Source organism: Schistocerca nitens, chromosome 1, assembly GCF_023898315.1.
Source record: "Schistocerca nitens isolate TAMUIC-IGC-003100 chromosome 1, iqSchNite1.1, whole genome shotgun sequence".
Taxonomy (NCBI): domain Eukaryota; kingdom Metazoa; phylum Arthropoda; class Insecta; order Orthoptera; family Acrididae; genus Schistocerca; species Schistocerca nitens.
This window is the reverse complement of record NC_064614.1, coordinates 685,630,840-685,653,799: the sequence shown is the minus strand read 5'-3', so window position 1 is coordinate 685,653,799 and position 22,960 is coordinate 685,630,840. Positions and strand designations below refer to the sequence as shown.

General features: G+C 43.0%; 1 protein-coding gene across 1 annotated transcript in view; it reads left to right on the top strand.

Moving 5' to 3' along the window:
- Positions 1–22,960, top strand: part of LOC126259337 (uncharacterized) — a 235,456-nt gene that overhangs the window by 170,149 nt on the left and 42,347 nt on the right. Inside the window, exons 3-6 of the mRNA XM_049956047.1 lie at positions 9,626–9,693; positions 15,749–15,881; positions 20,295–20,425; positions 21,533–21,642. Coding sequence (XP_049812004.1) covers positions 9,634–9,693; positions 15,749–15,881; positions 20,295–20,425; positions 21,533–21,642 — 434 coding nt within the window. The 5' untranslated portion in view covers positions 9,626–9,633. The remainder of the gene's footprint in view (positions 1–9,625; positions 9,694–15,748; positions 15,882–20,294; positions 20,426–21,532; positions 21,643–22,960) is intronic.

Here is a 22,960-nt window from a genome sequence, read left to right as displayed (position 1 = left end):
GTGATTTCCGATTCTCCAAAACCATTTATCAGATCTGGGATACCGATCAGCCGCTCAGTTTCATTCTTTCAAATCTTTACGACATATGAAGCAGAATGTTAATATAGTCCAAAGTTGATACCGAAAAGTATGAAAGTAATATTGACATAACAAAAATTATAAATTGTTTAGTAATTCAAACGACGCCATTGAACCAAGCGAAAACGGAACAACGGCATCATAAACGGTTGTGGAAATATTTGAGATTAATGGTCCAACTGTGTTGTTAACAGTGACGGTTCTATCGGATTTCCTTGTGGTACACTGGTTGCCACTTCCGTTTCTGACTATGTCTCTTCGTGAAGAATGACCTACTTTACTCACTTAAGAAGCCATCAGTCCTACGGCATGTCTATCGTTATAGTCAGTAATCACGTATCTTATTCACAGCCTACTTGCCAAAAATGCATCGATAAATTTCAGGGACTCCAGGCAAACGGTAGGAACCTGTTCTTCACTATCTGCGATCTTCTGTATTTCGCGAAAGACCCGGAAAAACTGGGCTTCACAAGATAGATGCCTGCAGAATCCTTTTGACTGAAATAAAAAATAAGGACAAGGCACATTACAGAAATCAACAAAATATTTATATCTGAAGCTCAGCGCCTTTCCTACGGCTTTTTCTACACTGTAGAACGACCTGTCATCTTTTCTACTCACCGGCGATTGCTGCCAAAAGAACGATTCGGAATAATCTATGAATGCTTTAGTTATTAAACACGTAAAATTCTGCCTTGAAGCCACAAATATGATGCATTAAAGCATGCCATTGGTTTCGCAATACTGTAAGTACTGATAATTGCAAAAACGTGAAGTGGTTTTGACATTCACATGGGAGACGCACTGGCGTTACTTAATAACGCTCGGACCTGGCGCCTACTGCAGGGTCGGCAGAGCCATCTAATAATTTTGGCAGCAGACCGCTGTGGCCCGTCGCCCTTGGCATTTCTCTCTGCAGCCGGACATCATGTAGACAATTTGTTCCCAGGAAAGCTCTTGCCACTTGTTTCTCTTGCCATTTTGAATCTGCGTTTTTTTTAAATTGTCAGACTCTCGTACTACTGTACAAATGGGTCAAAACTTGTAAAACGTTGTCGGTAATGCAATTTTTGCGTTAATCACACACCACAGTTTAACAGTAATGCGTATCCTAGTGGCTTACGTCACAAACAGCCTTATCTAAAATATTTCCGTACTATTTTTCTGATTCTGCTTATGACAGGCACAAAAAATGGGAGCTCATTTGTCTTCAATAGTAGTTACACTCAGGTGAGCAGTGCTGTGAAAGAAATGCAATGAAGAATACGTGGTTCCGCATAGAGGTGTTATGTTGCAGCTGCCGAGGTATTTCTGAAGGAATGGACGAGACCTTAGAAATAAGGTTTCAGTTACTGTAGAAATGTCACGTGTATTGAGCACGAGGCCCACGTACAGTTTTCACAAATTACAAGTCCAGTGCGCAAGTCCAGGCCTAATCGCCGGTGAACAGCAAGCGAGACACTAGCCAACACAATAAACTACGACAAGTCCGCTGGCATGGCAGTAGTAGGTGAAGTGGTCGCATCGAAGCACAAGAACATAAAGTGACCAAACACAGGTGTGTACTAAGGCTTCTCTAGATGCAGCAGGCTCTCCTACTAACGCCTCATTGCAGAGTCACAGACATTTTAGCCAATACCGGGTGAAATGGCAGTGGGGAACAAGGTGTCCCAATTGGGGATGTTTCTGAGGGTATTTCCTGTTCAGACGTCTTACTTACACCCAAAAAACAAACATCTTCTGAAAGCTTTGGTCAGAACCGGAGTATGGGAGCTATTTCTAATTTAATCCTGGGATAATATGGCTCAGCGAACAAAATTGAAGCTTAGTGTATGTAAAAGTGTATTCGTTTATTTGTATACAGAGCACAGCAGATGACTTGCTCGATATGTGCAGTGTATCCGTACTGGCTGGAAGCTAGAGCTTCACTGCACTGGGATTCCGATGCTACGCTGATGACACTATGGACCCTACTGCACGTTGTACAGGGCTGCGTCTGCCACAAACAGCAGTTCTCGACACAAGGCAGCCGAGCAGAGCGCCGCTGGTGAACCACCCTGGCACCTTGTCATCGTGGTCGCTGACGGATATCGCACTTGGTGCTTCAGTTTTTAATTTCTATAATAGAAAAATAACATCTTGCCGTCCTACGTAATCAAGTTTGCATCGCGAGTGGAGTCTGTACGTAGTGTCGCAACATCAGTTAACAGCCTACCATGGAGGTTATTTTTAATCTAAATTTCCTTTGCCTATTTTATTTTTCTGCCTTTTATTACGAATAAGCAGTACTCCGCAGGTGTCAGATATGTAAGGAAAGCATCTCGTAGTCGTGCGGTAGCGTTCTCGCTTCCCACGCCCGGGTTCCCGGGTTCGATTCCCGGCGGGGTCAGGGATTTTCTCTGCCTCGTGATGGCTGGGTGTTGTGTGCTGTCCTTAGGTTAGTTAGGTTTAAGTAGTTCTAAGTTCTAGGGGGCTGATGACCATAGATGTTAAGTCCCATAGTGGTCAGAGCCATTTGTAAGGAAAGTGCTACTGAGAATGTAGTAGGAACCGTGGAGTAGGGTGTTATTGATCAGTTTCGAAGTTAAAATTCCGGTACTTTCTAAAATACAGACCTAAGAAAACGAAGAGAAGATAAAAATATTGGTTTTACTGCACAGAGGATACAATGAATTTGATTTTTTAAATGAATAATATCTCGAAGAAAACTATAAATGTGAATGATCAATGTTATTCTGTGAGTGGGGTTACTTGGACAAAACCCAAATTTTTTCACGGAAAACGAAAGTAGCTCTTTCAAGCGACATTTTTTATACACAATGAAATAAATCGGCTAAGTTCATAAAATTGTTATATTTTTAAAAGTTTGGGTGTGACAATTAGCAAGGCAATGAAAAAACCTTTTTGAAAAAATTCATTTCTCTGTCTTACACACTATTAAAAATTTTAGAGACATTAAACAAAAATCAAAACATCAATCCCAATTACTTGGAGATCTGAAATGTTTATTGTAAAAACATAATTAGGAACTAATATAACTCATCATCTTCAGCTTACACTGAAGCGACAGAGAAACTGGTGTAAGCATGCGTATTGGTTCAAATGGTTCAAATGGTTCAAATGGCTCTGAGCACTATGGGACTTAACATCTGAGGTCATCAGTCCCCTAGAACTTAGAACTACTTAAACCTAACTAACCTAAGGATATCACACACATCCATGCCCGAGGCAGGATTCCAACTTGCGACCGTAGCGCCGACCGCGGTGGTCTTGCGGTTCTAGGCGCGCAGTCCGGAACCGTGCGACTGCTACGGTCGCAGGTTCGAATCCTGCCTCGGGCATGGATGTGTGTAATGTCCTTAGGTTGGTTAGGTTTAAGTAGTTCTAAGTTCTAGGGGACTGATGACCACAGCAGTTGAGTCCCATAGTGCTCAGAGCCATTTGAACCATTTTTTTGCGACCGTAGCGGTCGCACGGTTCCGGACTGAAGCGCCTAGAACCGCTCGGCCACTCATGCGTATTGAAACACATATGTAAACAGGTAGAATACGACACTGCGGTCGGCAACGTCTCTATAACACAACAAGTGTCTGGCACAGTTGTTAGATCGTGTACTGCTGTTAAAACGGCAGGTTATCAAGATTTAAGTGAGTCTGAACGTGGTTTTTAAGTCGGCGCATGAGAGTTGGGACACAGAACCGCCGCGGTAGCGAAGAGGGGGGGGGGGGGTTCCAGTACGGACATTTCACGAGTATACCGTGAATATCAGGAATCTCCGACATCACTGCGGCCGGAAAAAGATCCTGCAAGAACGGGGTCAAAGACGATTGAAGAGAATCGTTTAACGTGACAGATGTGCAACCCTCCCGCAAATTACTGCAGATTTCAACGCTGGGCCATCAACAAGCGTCAGTGTGCGGACAGTTGAACGAGACTTCATCGATATGGGCTTTCGGAGCCGAAGGCTCACTCGTGTACCCTCGATGACTGCACGACAACAGCTTTACGCTTTGCCTGGGTCCTTCAATAGCGACGTTGGATTGTTGATGACTGGAAACATGTTGCCTGGTCGGACGAATCTCGTTTGAAATTGTGTGGAGCGGATGGACGTGTATGGGTATGGAGACGACTTCATCAATTTAAGGATCCTGCATGTCAGCAGAGGACTGTTCAGGCTGGTGGAGGCTTTCTAATGGTGTGCTTGTAGTGGTGGGGGGCGGGGGGTGTAGTTGATACGACTCTGACAGTTGACACGTGCATAAGCGTCCTATCTGATCACCTGCATACGTTGATGTCGATTGTGGATTCCGACGGACTTGGGCAATTCCAGCAGGACAATGTGACACAGCACACGTTCAGAATTGCCACATAGTGGCTCCAGGAGCACTCTTCTGAGGTTAAACACTTTTCCTAGCCACCAAACTCCCCAGAAATAAACATTATTGAGCATATCTGGGATGCTTTGCAACGATCTGTTCAGAAGAGATCTCCACCGCCTCGTACTCTTACGGATTTGTGGACAGCCCTGCAGGATTCACGGTGTCAATTCCCTCCAGCACTACTTCAGACATTAGTCGAGTCCATGCCTCGTCGTGTTGCTGGCCCTACACGATATTAATTAGATGTACTAGTTTCTTTGACTCTTCGGAGTCCAACTCTTGAATAGTAATACTTCAGTAGTCAGTTGCAATAATGACTGTGTGGACCATGCGGCCTATTCTACACCTTATTTTAGATCTATATGACGATGCTATGATGATTATATTTATATGTTTTGAAGAAGCCATTATGGCCTTATCACTTCAGGACATGGTGTAAAAAAGATCTGAGGATGGTCATTAAGGACTGAAACCGGTCATCGTCTAAAGAATTCATATTGTGATCAAAGACTGGAATAATAAACATTTGTCAGTATTGGATCACTGTTTGTATACGCGACCATGTCGCAGTTTGTGAAAACAAGCTTCGATGAAATTAAAAGTAGGGGCTGTAATATTAAGAGTGTAATTGGAGTCCAACTGTTAAATGCAGAGGAAAGAGCGGATAGGCGGAAATAGTACACAGAAGACCATTGTGAGGGGGAAGAATTGTCTCATAACGTGATAGAAGACGAAACAGGAGTCGATATGGATGAGATAGGGGATCCACTATTAGAATGAGAATTTAAAAGAGCTTTGGAGGACTCAAGCTCGGATAAGGCGGAAGGGATTGACAGCATTCCACTGGGACTTCTAACATCATTGGGGAAGTGGAAACGAAACAACTATTCATGTTAGTGAGTAGAATGCATGAGACTGGCGAGATACGATCAGACTTTCGGAGAATCGTCATCCACACAATGCCGAAGATAGCAAGAGCCGATAAGTGCGTGAATAATCGCACAGTCAGCTTAACAGCTCAGAATAATATACAGAAGAACGGAAAAGAAAACTGAGAATCTGCTGGATGACGATCAATTTGGCTTTAGGAAAGGTAAAGGTACAAGAGAGGCGGCAGTTCTGACGTTGCGGTTGATAATAGAAGCAAGACTGAAAGAAAAGGCTTGGTTGGTTGGTTTGGTTGGTTTTTTGGGGAAGGAGACTAGACAGCGAGGTCATCGGTCTCATCGGATTAGGGAAGGACGGGAAAGGAAGTCAGCCGTGCCCTTTGAAAGGAACCATCCCAGCATTTGCCTGGAGCGATTTAGGGAAATCACGGAAAACCTAAATCAGGATGGCCGGACGCGGGATTGAACCGTCGTCCTCCCGAATGCGAGTCCAGTGTCCAACCACTGCGCCACCTCGCTCGGTTTATACAGAAAAGGCTTGTTCACAAGATTTTTTGATCCGGGAAAAGCGTTCGACAATGTAAATTGGTGCAAGATGTTTCAAATACTGAGAAAAATAGGGGTAAGCGAGTGATTTATAGTGTGTATAAGAAGCAAGAGGGAAAATAAGAGTGGGGGACCAAGAATGAAGTACTAAGATTAAAAAGGGTATCAGACGAGGATATCATCCTTCATCCCTACTGTTCAATCTATACATCGGAGAAGCAACAACGGAAATAAAAATAAAATTCAAGTGCAGGATTAAAATTCAGTGTGAAAAGATGTCAATGATAAGATTCGCTGATGACATTGCTATCCTCAGTGAAAGGGGAAGAGAACTGTAGGATCTGTTGAACAGTGTAATGGGTACAGAATATGGAGTGAGAATAAATCGTAGGACGTTGAAAGTAATGGGAAGTACCAGAAATAAAAACAGCAACAAACTTAACATCGGGATTGGTCATCACGAAGTAGATAATGTTAAGGAATTCTGCTACCTAGGCAGCAAAATGACCCATGGCGAATGGAGCGAAGAGGACATCAAAAGCAGACTAGCACTGGCAAAAAGGGCATTCTTGGCCAAGAGAAGTCTACTAGTATCAAATATAGGCCTTAATTTGAGGAAGAAATTTCTGAGAATGTGCGTTTGGTGAACAGCGTTATACGGCAGTGAAACATGGGCTGTGGGAAAATCGGAACAGAAGAGAATCTAAGCATTTGAGCTGTGGTGCTACACATAAATGTTGAAAATAAGATGGACTGATAACGTAAAGAATGAGTAGGTTCTCGCAGATTCGGCGAGGAAAGGAATATATAGAAAACACTGACAAGGAGAAGGGACAGGAAGATAGGACTGATGGGACACCCTAAAACATCAGGGAATTAACTGCCATGGCACTACAGGGAGCTGCAGGGGGTAAAAGCCTTAGAGAAAGATAGAGATTGGAACACATCCAACAAATAATTGAGGAGTAGATTGCTAGCGCTACTCTGAGATGAAAAGCTTGGCACAGGAGAGGAATTCGTATCGGTGCATGTCAAACCAGTGAGAAGACTGATGACAATAAATAAATAAATCAAGAATAAAAAATAAAAATAAAAAATAGAAAGAGTAGCTTGGCTTTCCAGTAGCCCATGAAATGGCCAGTGGAAGTTCAGTGTTCAACCACTGCAGATTTAATGGACCCCTAGAAGGGGGATGTGTCGCTGGCTTTAGCTGCATCGTTCTTCCACATGGTTATTACTTGTGCTATTTCATTTTTACCACGCTGACGTGGTATTGCTAAAAATCCGACTTTCGAGAAAGTAGATCATCTTTTGCATATCCTAGAGGAGTTGTCATTTTAACCAGTGTACGGGAGATCATATCCCTTTCATGCACCTTATTATCTTAAGAATTTTTGAAGAAACGTTTAACACATAAGCTGTATGTGATCTTTTCTCTCCGACTTTTCTTGGCGGGGATAATCTGTATATAAAGATACGCAGACATCAGAATAGAGCTGTGATCAAAATCTTAAGTATAACAACGTAAGTATCGGAGTATGACATCATCTCAGTGGGGTCTCTGTTAATTGGCGTCGTACGAGCACTCAAGTACCCATCTCGCGTGGCGAGAGTGACTTGTCTTGCAGCATCACGTGTCCGGTTATGCTTATTTGCTTAATACAGGGATGAGGTAGCGAGCAAAACATATTTCGTTATTTGAAACTGATTTCGTTACTAAAAATTCAATCCTGCAGCCATGGTGCATGTTACGTGAGCGTTTTGGTAGTAGTACTTCTAAAGACGCTTCTTTAATCAACTTCCACTTCTCACTTGTATAAGATCTTATTTGAATTAAGGAGATAAATATATTACAGTTTCCAGTGGGAGCCACCGAAGTAAAAATGAAAATTAGTGCAATGTACACTCTACAACCAAATATTTTACGTTGTTATTTTATGGTTTTTGAGAGACAACGACTAAATGTTCAGAAGAAAAAAAATTGGGAAAAAGAAAGAAATTTTGCGAGTAGAACGAAATAAGAAAGTTTCACATCCCCTTGGCGTCGAGATCAATAGAGATGGTGTACTCGCTCTGTCGAACATGACAGAGGGAAGGAGTTATCTGTGGTATTCTTAAAAGATGCAAAGACCACCCGAATACCGGCTTAAAATTATTTGACTTAGCATGAAATACCTAAGTCATGATAGCCGGATGGGCATCTGGAAGTTACCTCGGATAGATTCGAAGGAAGAAAGGCTGGAAGGCGAAAGTTTAACGCCCAGCAACAACGATGACCAAGTCGTCAGAGACGGAAAACAAGATCGGATTTGGGAAGAATAGGAGGAAAACGGCAGTGCACTTTTCAAAGTAGAAATCGACTTAAGCGATTCGCGGAAACAAAGGGAAACGAAAATTTGATGATCCCCTATCCTCTCGAATATAGTACCACTTTTATTCGATGTGTTTATAAATCTATATGTAGACCTGGAAAGTGCAATGTACAGTACTACGTATTAATAGTACCTAAGGAACAGTCAGAGAGTGGGTAGCTAAGACCAGAGATTCTCGACTATAGGCGTGCACATTCATCACTTCGCAGTGTTTGCTAGAGACATAAACTTGTGCTCGCTATCTTTCAAGATATGTTGAAGCCGAAGTAGTAATGATATGCACTTCTCTTATATTTCATTGTGACTCGTTCTCATCACCTCAGTATTCAATATTGATACAGGGTTTGCTTGCTCTTATCAGCTACTTTTATTGTAATAACAGGCACAGTTACAGCTAAATGATGAAATTTATTGTATCGAAAAGAAAGATATAGTGTGTGTGTGTGTGTGTGTGTGTGTGTGTGTGTGTGTGTGTGTGTGTGTGTGTGTGCAGGTTTGTAGATGCCGTGTGTGTGTGTGTGTGTGTGTGTGTGCAGGTTTGTAGATGCCGACACAGCTATGGGCACCAAGACACCTTCACAAGTTAAGAGGTATCCTGTATTCATTTATCTCATTTGCATCTTATGAAAAATGATCTCTCTTGTGGAGCAGGACGGCGATATCGGTTTCATAGAGGAGCCGCAGAGGAGATTCAGGCAGGCGAGGAGGTGTAGATAGTGTTCCAGAGTGAGCGACGCGCTGACAACTGTCGGCATGTCCACATCACTTAAGCTGGAACGACTTTTAGCTTAACGACGCTGGTGACATTTCTATGGAGCTTTAAAGTCGCCTGCTTAATGCTTCCACGTCGGGAGCCACTAAACGCCCACATTACATGTTTCTAAACTACCATATGCCTGAATATTTTTGGTGATATCATTTTTAAGTCTCGCATCACAGGATTTGTTTTATTGATCACTCAGAAGATAATATCGTAAGTTTAGCAGGAGGATCACATTTCTTTCCCTGGTCTTACATAAACTTTCTGCGCATGTACATTTTATTTCATTTTGTTTAATTATCGTTCGTGGAATTCTGTACTACAAACAATACAATATTGCAATTCCTACATGAGGTGGGCATCCTACTGGCAATGACATCATACAAGGTAGAGGCCGCTCACATTTCAGTCATTCTAAGAGAGAAACAATGATATGTTTTCTTGTTTGAAAAACTGCTCGACAACCACATGGACTAAACTAAAGACAAATCTAAATCGGTGGTTGGTATCTGGATTAGAAACACAGCATTCTGTGTCGTCTGTATGTTGACGTTTCATGCTAAGAAAATTCTGTAATTTTCTTCCTGTTTTCTTTCTTTTCAGGAAGCAAGATGATACCAGGGAACGAATTACTACAAAGGGCTCTGCTAATATGGGTACTGCTGTTGCAGGTAAGTAAAGACGCAAAGTTGTGTCGCTAAAATGTTCTTCTCATTACATGAAGTTAAAGATAACGTAGTTCAACCATGCACAATACGTTCAGTGAAATGAAAAGGATTGCTAGAAATGGCAAAGACGATCGGGGTGAGGGAAAAGAAGAGAGAAGAGGTGAGGGAGTGTAGTTGGATGTACAGTGGGCCACATAGAAATCCAGGAAGCGGACCCTAAAGAACTAAAATTAACTAAAGATGACACAAAACTATACACATTGGAACAATGTAGATGAACTAAGCAATTACTTGCTCGGAAAGGGTCTAGTACTGTAGAAATTACACACGTATCTGAAAAATCATAGATATAAGAAGAAGATCATAAACGAAAGTTTTATTAACATTTGTGTGGGACAGGAAAATAAATGTTTGCGAACTCTGGGTTCGCAGGACAGAGCGGATCAGGATTGTTGTTGTGGAAAGCGGCCAAGATCAGTTACTGTTAGTTGTAGAAACACACAAACTTTAATTGCTAAGAACAATCAGACATGCGCTTAGAAGCATTCAGAAACAATACGGCTGAAAGCCCGAATACAAGTTACTAAAATTATCTTAAGGAAGACACGCAGCTGAAGGCCTTAGTTAAAAAATTTCTGCATGAATACCCGGCTGAAGGCCACATCTTAAAATATTTCACATAAAGTTCGGCTGAAGGCCATATACTGAACATAGAACCACTCGAGGCTTAAGGCCTGAATAACAAAATTTCAGACACAAGAAAATTCTCAAGGTTTTAAACAAAGGATTTTTCAAATTTTAATTTTACAACAGCTGAAGGCCTTATGTTTCGGCTGAAGGCCGCATACTGAACATTTAAACAAACTAAATTAATACACGGCTGAAGGCTGAACAGTGGTGCTCAGAAGTGCTCCAGGGGTCGGCCTGCGGAAGTAACTCTAATATAAGTTTAGGTGAGACAGGCAGCCAAGCGTAATACTAAATAAACGGATGGCAACCCGACACAGGGACGGCTGAAGGACTGGCCAACAACCTAATCAATTCCCTTCCACCGACCAACGGCACGACAACCGAACATGTCAGCGAGGGCGAAGATAACAGCAGCACTATGTCTTCAAATATGGGCATCTAAATACAGCCGAGGGACAACAACCACTGAAAAACATGAAAAAAGACAAGACTGTTGAACTACACGCCGTGCCGGGCAGCATCAACACAGCGAGGAAACACAAACACGCTATTTTCTGTCGCAACCGACCGACTGCCCCCTCCAGTTCGCAGACAGCATTGATATGCTCAGTGGAAATCACAGAAACTACACACAGTTCCACGTAAACACTTGCAGCAAGAACTGCGACAATCCTAAAACCAATCACTGTGAAACAACGAGGAGAAACCACAAGTCGACACACACAGAGTTTCCATAAGGGGTTGGCGACCAAATACACGGCCGGCCGGGGTGGGCGAGCGTTTCTAGGCGCCACAGTCTGGAACCGCGCGACCGCTACGGTCGCAGGCTCGAATCCTGCCTCTGACATGGATGTGTGTGATGTCCTTAGGTTAGTTAGGTTTAAGTAGTTCTAAGTTCCAGGGGACTGATGACCTCAGAAGTTAAGTCCCATAGTGCTCAGAGCCATTTGAACCAAATACACGTCGTCCGATGAGAAGACCGACAGACCGACAGAACGACCAAACAAGGTCGTCTTTACTCAAGTTATGTGTGTCGGCAACGGTCGGGCGAGTCTTGTGTGTCCGAAGCTCACTGCAGCTCCAACCCGACTCAACTCTATGTCCGTTCGGAACTCGGAGTCACGGCGACCCGGGCACACTGGCTCGGACCCAATCATGCAGAGGTAACTCTTGCGCATTGGCCACGTCATCTCTGCACAAGGAAGGAGCCGACCCATGTCCGGCAAGATGACCAACTGGCGAGGCTTAGAAAGGGTCAAATGACCAAATACACGTCGCCCAATGAGACGACCAACCGAACGATCAACCAACGGTCATTCCCGCTCCAATCTCCTTCCGGCTGTCCGCGCCTCACTGGCGCTCCGTCCCGACTAACTAACTGACTGGCTGACAACCCGGAAATACTAGCGGTCGCTCTAGACATGGTACTACAGTACACTTAGCGATAAGCGCTACTGCTGCCACTCACGAGGAAGCAAACCAGTAACTTTGTGAAGCCATTAACTCGAATACGAAAACTAGGCGGCAGTACCGTAAAAGAAGATGACAAACAATAAACGGCATGAACACGAGCCGCGCACGGCTCAGTTTGTTTGAAATGTTTGATAAAGAAACGATCTTATTAGCATATTACGCACAGACGAGATATGTTGTGAACATAGGTATGAAGCAAATGCTGAGCACATCAATAAATCTAACTGCACAAACTGAGATGTAACTAGAAACTTCTCTTGACGGGTACCAATTGAAACGCTGTCTCAAATTGTTGGTTTGGAGAGAACTGACTCAAATGCTTGTAACACTTCATAACGACAGTTTCATCAAAAACATGAGTTCTTTGTAAGTGTACTCGTAAGCTTCCCTAAAAACAGATCCTTTTAAAGAACTATAGAAAACTGCCACTCATTCAAAATATTTCCACTATTATTCGAAGCAGGTAGTTGTGGTTCATTGCAGAAAATTCATAACGTCTGATGGATAGTTGTATAGCAAAAGCATCAGAGTTACATTTTTGCATTCACTCTGTTCATTTATGTTATCAATCTTTCGTTGTAAGTCGAAAGAAGCAAGTAAGGTAGATCAGAGTTGAGACGAGATCATTAGAGGTCATTAGAGACGGAGCACAAGCCCGAACTAGGGAAAGTTGCAGAACGAAAAGACTGTGCTTTGTTACAGGAACCACCGAAATGTTTGCTTTGAGCGATTTATGGAAATCATGGATAACCTAAATCTGTATAATCGGATGGCGGTTTGAACCACCACCCTTCCAAATATGAGTCAAATGTTTTTTCACTTCGTCACCTAGCTCGGTGTTTGTCGAAGTCCTGTCATGGACAAGAACACTCAGGGATGTGGAATGGTTCGAGATATAATTTAAGGAAGAGCAACAGCTCTCGTAAACTAACACTGTACACAGCATTCAAAATTAATTACTGCACTCTGAAAGCTATACAATGATTTTTGTGTTTTCATTGTGCAAATTATATATCTCCTAAAACCGGTCTTTATTAACACGTACTAGATATACGGTATTTGCGATACCTGTCGTAGCTGCCTCACACTGTATACACTGTATTTAACTACCATGAGTAGTCTTTACTTGTCCATTCCTACTTAACTACACCATCTACTAATAGCGTTGCATCTTTATTCTGAACAATTAAATACACTGCATTCTCCCAAAGTTAAGACAGTCCTATTTTTAAAAACCTCAGTAAATGACAATATGGAAAATATGATTGTATTAAAGTACGTCTATAAGGACTGGTTCTACTACAATTTAAAACAGAAAATACGAAGCACCACGAAGGAATTATCAATTGGGTCGGAAATCGGGAGATTCGATGTACATGTACAGACAAACAATACATTATAGTTTTAGAAAATTTGGATGAATCATTCAAGAGAAAGAGCTAAACAAGTTGAGCTAATTAGTAACGCGTTGATCCACCTCTAGCCCTCATGCAAGCAGTTGTACGGCTCGGCTTTGATTAATAGAGCTGTTGAATGTCCTCCTGAGGGATGCCGTGGTAAATTCCGTCCAATTGGCGCTTTAGATCGTCAAAATCCCGAGCTGGTTGGGGGGTCCTACGAAGCAACGCTCCAAACGTTGTCAACTGGGGAGAGATCCGGCGAACTTGGTGGCAGAAGTAGGTTTGACAAACACGAAGACAAATTGCAGAAACTCTCGCCGTGTGTGGACGGACATTATCTTACTGCAGAGTGAACCAAGGGTGGCTTGCCATGAAGGGCAACAAAAAGGGTCGCAGAATATCGCCGACATAGCGCTGTGATATATGGATGCCGCAGATGATAACAAAAGGGGTCTGTTATGAAATGAAATGGCACTTGAAACTATCACTCCTTGTTATCAGGCCGTATGGCGGGTGGCAGTGGGGCTGGGATTCCAGCCGCTCTCTGGGACATCTCCAGATACGTCTTCGCTGGCCTTCGGGGCTCAGTTCGGCTTGGGACTCATCACTGAAGACAATTCTACTCCAGTCAGTGAGATTCCTGGCCGAAGACATGCCTGGGGATGCCCTGGACAGCGATGAGTTACCAACCTGTCGCCTGCCATACGGCCTGATAGCCAAGAGTGATGGTCTGGGGTACCATTCACTTCGTAGTAGGAGCCTTTGGTTGTCATCTCCTGTATACTTAAAGCGCAGCCGTACCGGTACGTCGACGATAGCCTACGGCTTATTTTGTTACCTCTCATGGCAAGCCATCCTGAGTTCACATTTCATCAAGATAATTCCCGACTGCACACAGCAAGAGTTCACTCCAAGTGAGAAGATTTGAAGCATTGTAGGCAGAGCCCTCCACCCAGATCGAGATTTTGAAAATCCAACGCACGAATTGGGCAGAATCTGGCATGATATTCTCACGAGAACATCAAACAACTTTATCTATCAATGCTAAGCCGAGTAACTACTTGCATAAGAACTGGAGTTCGACCAGTGTGTTATTAACTTGATCAATTTGTGAAGCTCTTGCTATTGAATAAATCATCCGGTTTTTCTGAAACTGTATTCAATTCATTATCTGTACATGTGCATCACATCTACCGGTTTCCGTCCCACTCGAATTAATCATTCGCGGTGCGTCGTTTTTTTATCTTAGGTATACTTAAAGTAACTATATAAGAGTTTATTTTTAATTTTGCGTACCTAATGAAACGTTGTTACTGTACTGGATAAATGCAAGACGTAAAACTGAATTTGATGTGATATCGCAAAAGGGTGTTTCACCAATCTGAAGGATTGTTATAGCCTGTAATGGTTTATTACTGAATCAGACTTTTCTTCATACGAGAGGAAATAGTGGCCTCAGTTTTGCCACTTTCATTAAATTCTTCTTTTTAGGGTTCCGTCCCTCAGTCGGTAAAACGGAACCTCTATAGGACCACTTTGTCGCCGCCTGTCTATCCGTCTGTTCACACACCTTTTTCGCATGAACGGGTAGACATATCAAGCTGCTATATATGGCACATACTGAGGTCTATAGTCCCAAGGCGGTGTGGAAACTTTACGTTCCTGAGTCAATGCAAACAAAAGATAAAGCCAATTATGGCGTATATATATATATATATATATATATATATATATATATATATATATATATATATATATATATATAGTTTCAAAGTCACTCATCAAAACCTATAGAGTACTTCCTGTTAATCTAGAATCACAAAATGTGACAAGAAGTAAGTTAACACAGTACATGTAACGAAAAAATTCGAAAATTGTTAATTTTAATTATGTTACATAAAACAGGATTTGTTTATCGTTCGTTGACCGTCTGTCTGTTCGCCTTTTAGTACCCCTTTTTCTCAGGAACGGTTTGAAGTACGAAGTTGAACTTTACGTCATCTACCAAGGTCAATGGTCCCTTGACGGTGTAAAAAAATGTAAGGTTCTAACTCCATGTTATCAAATGATACGGTCATTATGACGTAAATTTTGCTACTTCCTGGCTGAGTCGGCGAATTTCTCCGGTCAGTGACAAGGTGTTGTGTTGGCCTAATCATCATCATTTCATCCCCATCGACGCGCAAGTCGCCGAAGTGGCGTCAAATCGAAAGACTTGCACCCTGCGAATGGTCTATCCGACGGGAGGCCCTAGCCACACGAGATTTACATTTAGAGCGCGAGTCCTATTCGTGCTTGTCCAGTTTCTCTAACATTACATTATTAGCACAGTCAAAGATTTTAAATAAATAAATAAATTAAGTAATTAACGAATAGTAATATTTTCTACTATTTAAGTTTTAGACATAATGATGATTGCAGAACAACGACAGATAAGACAACCAAATGCCATAGTAGACGGCGGTTAATACAAGCTGAAACACATTGTTTTCCAGATGGTCGGACAGCGTGCAGTGGAGGCGCACGCCCGGCTTATGGACCCGCCCGCCAGGAATTCCATGTGGAGGTTCGGCTACCTGACACCCGTCAACTACAACGACAACGAGCTCTACTGCGGCGGTGCCAATGGTGAGCCACGCGCCTCGAGTTCCCACCCTGCACACGAGATTACTGCGTCTGCTAAATTCCCTTCAGAGAAGTTGCAATATATACTCTAATTAAAACAGTTTATATCTGTTATTTAGACTGTACAGATTTGTTATTGATGTTCTGCTGAGTATAGTACCACGTAGACTGCATTTTCAACCCTGTCAGAGGTAATAAATCTGAAAGACTATTCACCAAATGAAGTTGAACATAGAAAAGGAGTAGTGAGTTGAACTTAATCTCATTTCTAGACATCCTTCACCGTAGACCTTGAGGAGCATACAACTAGGCAGCATGTAAGATCCTCCTTGCACCGTAAATGGAACATCCGTATCACACACGTTACAGAGCTGTCCCAATCAAAGTAACAATTATTTTGTTGCCGCGCGCGATTAGCCGAGCGGTCAGGGGCGCTGCAGTCATGGACAGTGCGGCTGATCCCGGCGGAGGTTCGAGTCCTCCTTCGGGCATGTGTGTGTGTGTTTGTCCTTAGGATAATTTAGGTTAAGTAGGGTGTAAGCTTAGGGACTGATGACCTTAGCAGTTAAGTCCCATAAGATTTCACACACATTTGAGCACAATTATTTTGTTGGTTTAGGATAGTTAAACTGAATGTTTATGAAAGGGAACAATTTACTACCCAAATATCATTTTCATTTTCTAGACATATTGCACTGATAGTCCAATATATCTGATTTTTTTCATCATCTTAAAATTTATTATGGACTGCTGCGTTGGAGTTGGTCTCAATTTACTCGTATTATTTGTATACTCGTGCTGCCAGTGATTCTTGTCATTTGTTCCACAATATTCACTTTCCACTGCTGTCTCCACCACGAGATTATCTAATCAAAGATTTCTTTTTCAGTTGTTTTGAAAGCAATAGTTTTTTAATCCGTTTAATTTTTTGCATCGTTTTACAGCACAACTATCCACCGCAAACAGTTGCAATAATATTTGGAATCTTGGAACCTTGAGTAACACTCCACACGTCTTTCACTTTCGTCCTGCATAATTCGTAGTATTGATGATGAGACCACTGTTGTACCAGTTTCCGATACTTTGTACTATTTTGGTTAGTGTTAATTTTAATTTTAACGGGAATAGTGTAATACGAAATTTTTACAACTATATTTCTTACCTTTTTCTGTGTTACATATTTCATGGAGGGGATCAGTTTTATCCCCGCACTTCAGAATTGCACAAATTCTTCATTTATGTTTTACGTTTTCATTACACGTACACTAGTGGTCAAATATTTTCGATAACCGACGGTAAAACTGTATACTTTATTTCAATGTATAAACCCAACTACAAATAGACCCAGAATATAAATGTTTTCTCTGTCACTAAGAACAATACAATACATCTTAGATTTTAGCCTCTTGAAAGCATCCACCCTACACAAACTCTTGGCATCCTGGAGATAAGATTTTGTAGTATTTTTGCAGATATTGCAGTCCAACACATCTGGAATTATCCTATTGATCTTCAGCATTAGGTGACCTTAGTTTTCTGACCTCTCCGAAAAGTTCATCACATGAGAGTTCATTGGGATTTAAGTTAGGTGAGTGACTTGGTCATATCATATTCTTGAGCTATCTACATTTATCTTTTTTATTGGCACACTCTCCGCACAACTTAGAAGCACTTTTGGCGTCATTATCCCGCTATAGAGCAAACACACAACCAATAAGTCTCTTACCGGATGGAACAGCTTTGCTGAACAGTATCCTGTGCTTTCCTTCCTCCTTTGATTTCCATTAATTCTCACTATATCACCGACTTTATCACTCGAGAAACATCTCCACACCATCACTACCCTCCACCATGCTTCACTGTTGCCATCGCAAACTGACTCCACTAAGTCGACAAACAAACATTCGACGATTGATTCTAAATATTTCAAACTTAAATTTATCTGTGAGTAACATTTCGGAGGCCTGCCGGGTTAGCCGTGCGGTCTAACGCACTGCTTTCCGGGTGGGAAGGGGTGGCGGTCCCCGGCAAGAATCCACCCGGCGGATTAGTGTAGAGGTCCGGTGTGCCGGGCAGTCTGTGGATGGTTTTTAAGGCGGTTTTTCATCTGCCTCTGAGAATGCGGGCTGGTTCCCCTTATTCCGCCTCGGTTACACCATGTCTGCGATTGCTGCGCAAACCCTTTCTCCTCGTACGCGTACACCATAATTACTCTACCACGCAAACATTGTGGTTATACTCGTCTGGTGTGACACGTTCCCGGGGAGTGGGGGAGGGGGGGTTCACTGGGGGCAGAACCGCACAATAACCCTGTGTTCGGTATATGGCGGCGGTGGGGTGAGTGGACTGCTGCAGCCTGTTGTGGGGTTGTGAACCGCTGAGGGCTACGGCGGGGACGAAGCCTACCTGTCGTTTCTAAGTCCCCGGTTCCGTACAATACAATGCAATACGACACTTCGGACCTTTGTTGCACACTTTTTATGTTGCTGTGCCCATTTCTATCATTCCACCTTATTTTGTTTGCCAATAAACGATTTTTGGTCGCTATGCACCCTTTTAAGCCTTGTTCACGAAGTTGTCGTTACGCTCTTACTTCTTCGCGAATTTCAGGTGCAGTAAGAGTCCTCTGATGTTTACTCTGTACACACGTGGACTGATGTTCCCTGTATGATATTATTCGGTGTCTTTCAGATCACGAAACACTTGCATTAGCACCAGTTAGTTTGAAGCTCTGCAATTTATACACGACTGTAGATTGGGCTACGCCACCCTTTGTTGCTACTGTCCAGTTACAATATGATTTGAAATGCTGAAATGCTGGTACATCAATAACCGGTGTAGCGGCCAGAATGTTGAATGCTAGCATACAAACGTGCAGGCATTGCGGTGTACAAGTGCCTGTTTGTGGGACGGAGTTCCATGCCTGTTGCATTCGGTCGATCAGTACAGGAACGGTTACTGCCTGGTTGTGGATGACGCTGGAGTTGTCGTACAGTGATGTCCGTTTTGTGCTCGATTGGAGACAGATCTAGAGATCGAGCAGGCCAAGGCAACATTCAACGCTCTGTAGAGCATGTTGGGTTACACCAGCGGAATATGGAACAGCGTTATCCCGTTGGAAAACCCTCCCTGGGATGCTGTTCATGAGTGGCAGCACAACAGGTCGACTCATCAAACTGACGAACAAATTTGCAGTCAGGGTGCGTGGGATAATCACGAGAATGCTCCTGCTATTACAAGAAACACCGCAGACCGTACATAACGCCTGGTGTAGGTCGAGCATGTCTTGCACGCCTACAGGGTGGTGTGGCAGCCCCTCGAGTGGCTTCCTGCTAAGCAACACACGAGCACCACTGCCACCAAAGCAGAACCAGCTTCATCAGAAAACACAACAGACCTCCACCCTGCCCTCATATGAGCTTTCGTTTGACGCTACTGAAGACGCAAACGGCGGTGGTTTGGGATGAGTAGAATGCACACTGCGGGGCATCTGGCTCTGAGCTGTCCTTGAAGAAACTGACTTTTAACAGTTCATCGTACCACTGTGGGGCCAACTGCCGCTCAGACTGCTGTTGGCGGTGCAGTGCGACGGGCCAGAGCCTTACGCCAAACACGACGGTCGTCTCTCTCGATAGAGCTAGGCGGTCGTACAGAGCCCAATCTCTTTGCGAACGTAAATTCTTTTGACAATCTCTGCGAGCAATCATGTACAGTGGCTACAAATTTACCAAGTCTTTCTGTAGTATCACAGAAGGAGCAAAAAATGGTTCAAATGGCTCTGAACACTATGGGACTTAACTGCTGTGGTCATTAGTCCCTTAGAACTTAGAACTACTTAAACCTAACCAACCTAAGGACATAACACACATCCATGCCCGAGGCAGGATTCGAACCTGCGACCGTAGCGGTCCCGCGGTTCCAGACTGTAGCGCCTAGAACCGCTCTGCCACTCCGGCCTGCCAGAAGGAACAACCAGCTTCTCATAGCCCTATTACACGACCTCGTTCAAAGTCAGTGAGATGTCGACAATGAGTCTTTGTCACATTGAATCCATTGTTGAGTAACATCAACTAACAGGTAACTGATGCTCACGACTGTTACAGCGCGTATTTAAAGAACATCTGATCTGCATCCTCATAGTGGCGCTACTGGCGCCACTCTTATGCGACTGGGGCGAAATATGAATAGAGATCATCTTTCAGACATATAAAGACGCCTACCAACTTTCGTTTATGTCGCACAACTTCTTCTTAGTGTTGCGATTTTTTTCTCGTCATGGTATCTGTGCAACTGAAACAATTTCAGACCAAAGTTAGCAGATGCTTGACCACGTGTCGCGACTGGGGTTTTTATTCGCCAGCGCGCTGTATGCCCCTTGAGGTATTGTGGCATATAACATGGCGGTGTTCTGCTCAGTGCAGTGGCAGCAGTACAACGGCAGCTGCGGCATCTGCGGCGACAGCTTCGGGGAGCCCAAACCGCGTCCTCACGAGGCTGGCGGTCTCTACGGTCAGGGCGTCATCAGCAGGCACTTCGTCACCGGTCAGGTACGTCGCCACTCTACCTGCACACTTAAGATAATGTTTAATCAGCTGATGAAAACGTGGTCTGTAGCAGGGTGAAGCTGACTGATGTACTGACATTTATGCTGGAAACGTTCCAGTTCTCTACTGAGTGAGTCGAGGGCTGTTGGTATTCACAATTATTCAAGCAGTTTCTTTGTCCTACTTGCCATATGTTTCCTTCGACATCATCACGTGCTCCCTGAAGTAGTGAATCACTTAGGGGACTGATCATTCCTTCAAAACAACTGTTTTACTTTTCTTTTTGCCTTTCTACAGTCCTGAAATACCTCCACCTAAATTTGACGGTGCCTTGTGACAGTATACTGCACACTGCCCTTTCCCAAATGATCCTGCGCCATGCAGACTATTCTCTGCGAGCTCTAATCCAACGCACAGCGAGTGGTGCACAGGCATAACACTGGTAGACTTTACCCGTCTTGCTTCCTCTTTTAATATTGTGACGTCCTGCCGAATTACGGTTTCAATTTATTGAGTGGAGTTCTCATTCTGTCGTAAGATGTCCCGTAAATTTTGATATTCGATGGCAAGGTTACAGTCGTTTGACAAGCTTCGTGGTTTTGAAGGTCGTTTTCCTGTGATTGATAATGACAATTAATATGGCAAGGATGATTAGGTTAGCAATACATACTATGATCTATCGAATCGTATGACTTACGCATCTCAAAGGCATTTGAGAATTGTATCTGTCCATCCTTCTGTAGGTCAGTAGTGAACCTGAGATGCTCATTTCAAATATGAGAATTGCATCGCTAATCCATCTGTAGTTTCAAGATATAGCTGAAATTGGAGTGGATAAGAGAGGGAGTAGTCGACGTAGATAAAAGGAAGAACAGTTCCCTTGGCTATTCTCTACGACAGGGAAGGTACGATGATGCTGATGGCCAGTTACACTGTCGACATATTATGCCAAGAAGACTCGAGAAACAGGCGCTGTACCCAAAAAAAATGATGCATTATCTGCGCTGGCAATCCATACCGTGCTTTGTAAGAAAAATTGTTTCCTCCTGTTATATTAGCACACTTTTGCTTCGAGTGCGCTATATCATTGAAAAACACGTTTCCTTCCAGGAGATCCAGGTTGAAGTGGACCTGACGGCGAACCACTACGGCTACTTCGAGATGTACATCTGCCCCAACAACAACCCAAAGAAGGAAGTGGATGAAGATTGTCTCACCAGGTCAGCAACTTCAATATTGGAAACAATATGGCTTTTTTGTGTCTAGGCGTTGCAGTAGATCCCCTACACTGGGCTTTTCTTTAAGAAGAAACGTAGATGTAATAATGTCTATATATCAGATTTCAACGTTTCATACAATGGCTGCAAAGAGCTCATACTTTTCGATTTACACCTATTCACTTCAAGCAGTATTTACTACAGGCCCAACAGTAGAAGAAGAATGTGAAACTTCTGATTTGAAATTTTCTCAGTGCACGATAAATATTACGGACAGCATCAAACCTCAAATTCAGGATGGTTCCTCAAACAAGGCTGTAGATGCCATGGCCCTAAATTCGACCTTTCTTTCCTTCTTCCACCCGTAGTTGTGAGATCAACTTTACGCATATCCAGCACTAGACGACAATAAGCTTCCACGCCACGACATTCAACAGGAAGTAGCTACCACTTATTTCGAAGTCAAGATGATTTTCATCATTATCGTTCTCATGTTTTATGCTTTTAAATGTTATGGATGCGCCCTTAATCGCAAGGGATCTCGTTATCTTCTTGGTCCTTCTGTTCGTGTTGCCATGCTGTATTGGTTATACTAGTGGTTTACATCTCTGATGCAACTAATACCTAGTTCTTCTTCTCCCTAATGGTCGGAAAATGAATAACAAGCTGTTTATCGGAGGAACATGAATTTAGCTGCTTCTATAATTCTTGAGTCGGCTGATGAGTGAGTGCATTTTCGCTTCTGTAGAGTAGTAACCTGTTACAACAGCTTATATAATGTTAGCACTGGTTCTCGTTTCATTTCGTTATTCACAAGGCTATTGTCCAGTATGATAAAGATTTTTAGGCCTTTTTTCCACCTTCTGACAAATTAATTTACACGAGGGCAATGTAAAAACAAAGAAAACCCTAGGTTTGACACAGGTGTGATACATTTCCATAAACATCTGTTCACTGCTAAGCAAAAGAAGAGAGAAAACTCGTTCATATCGTTATGCGAAAACTTTAGAAGACCGAGTAGCTTCTCCATATCCAGAAAGTTTGTATAACCCGCCAACTAGCCCGATGACCAGCCTTAATCCTGATAACCACCGCTTTCAGTCCTGTGGCTGCGTGTAAAGTGAGGTCGTCATTTTAACCTTAGCAAAGTTTCTTGCTACTTGAAAATCTAATTATTAAATTACCGGCTTTCAACCTACCTTACACCAGCTGGCGCAGAAGATGTGGGACAACAAAAACTGCTTCTACTGATTCTCACATTAGTTACGAGAGCAGTGTACATTATTACTCTTATTTTAAGCGAGAAAACATCAACTTGTGT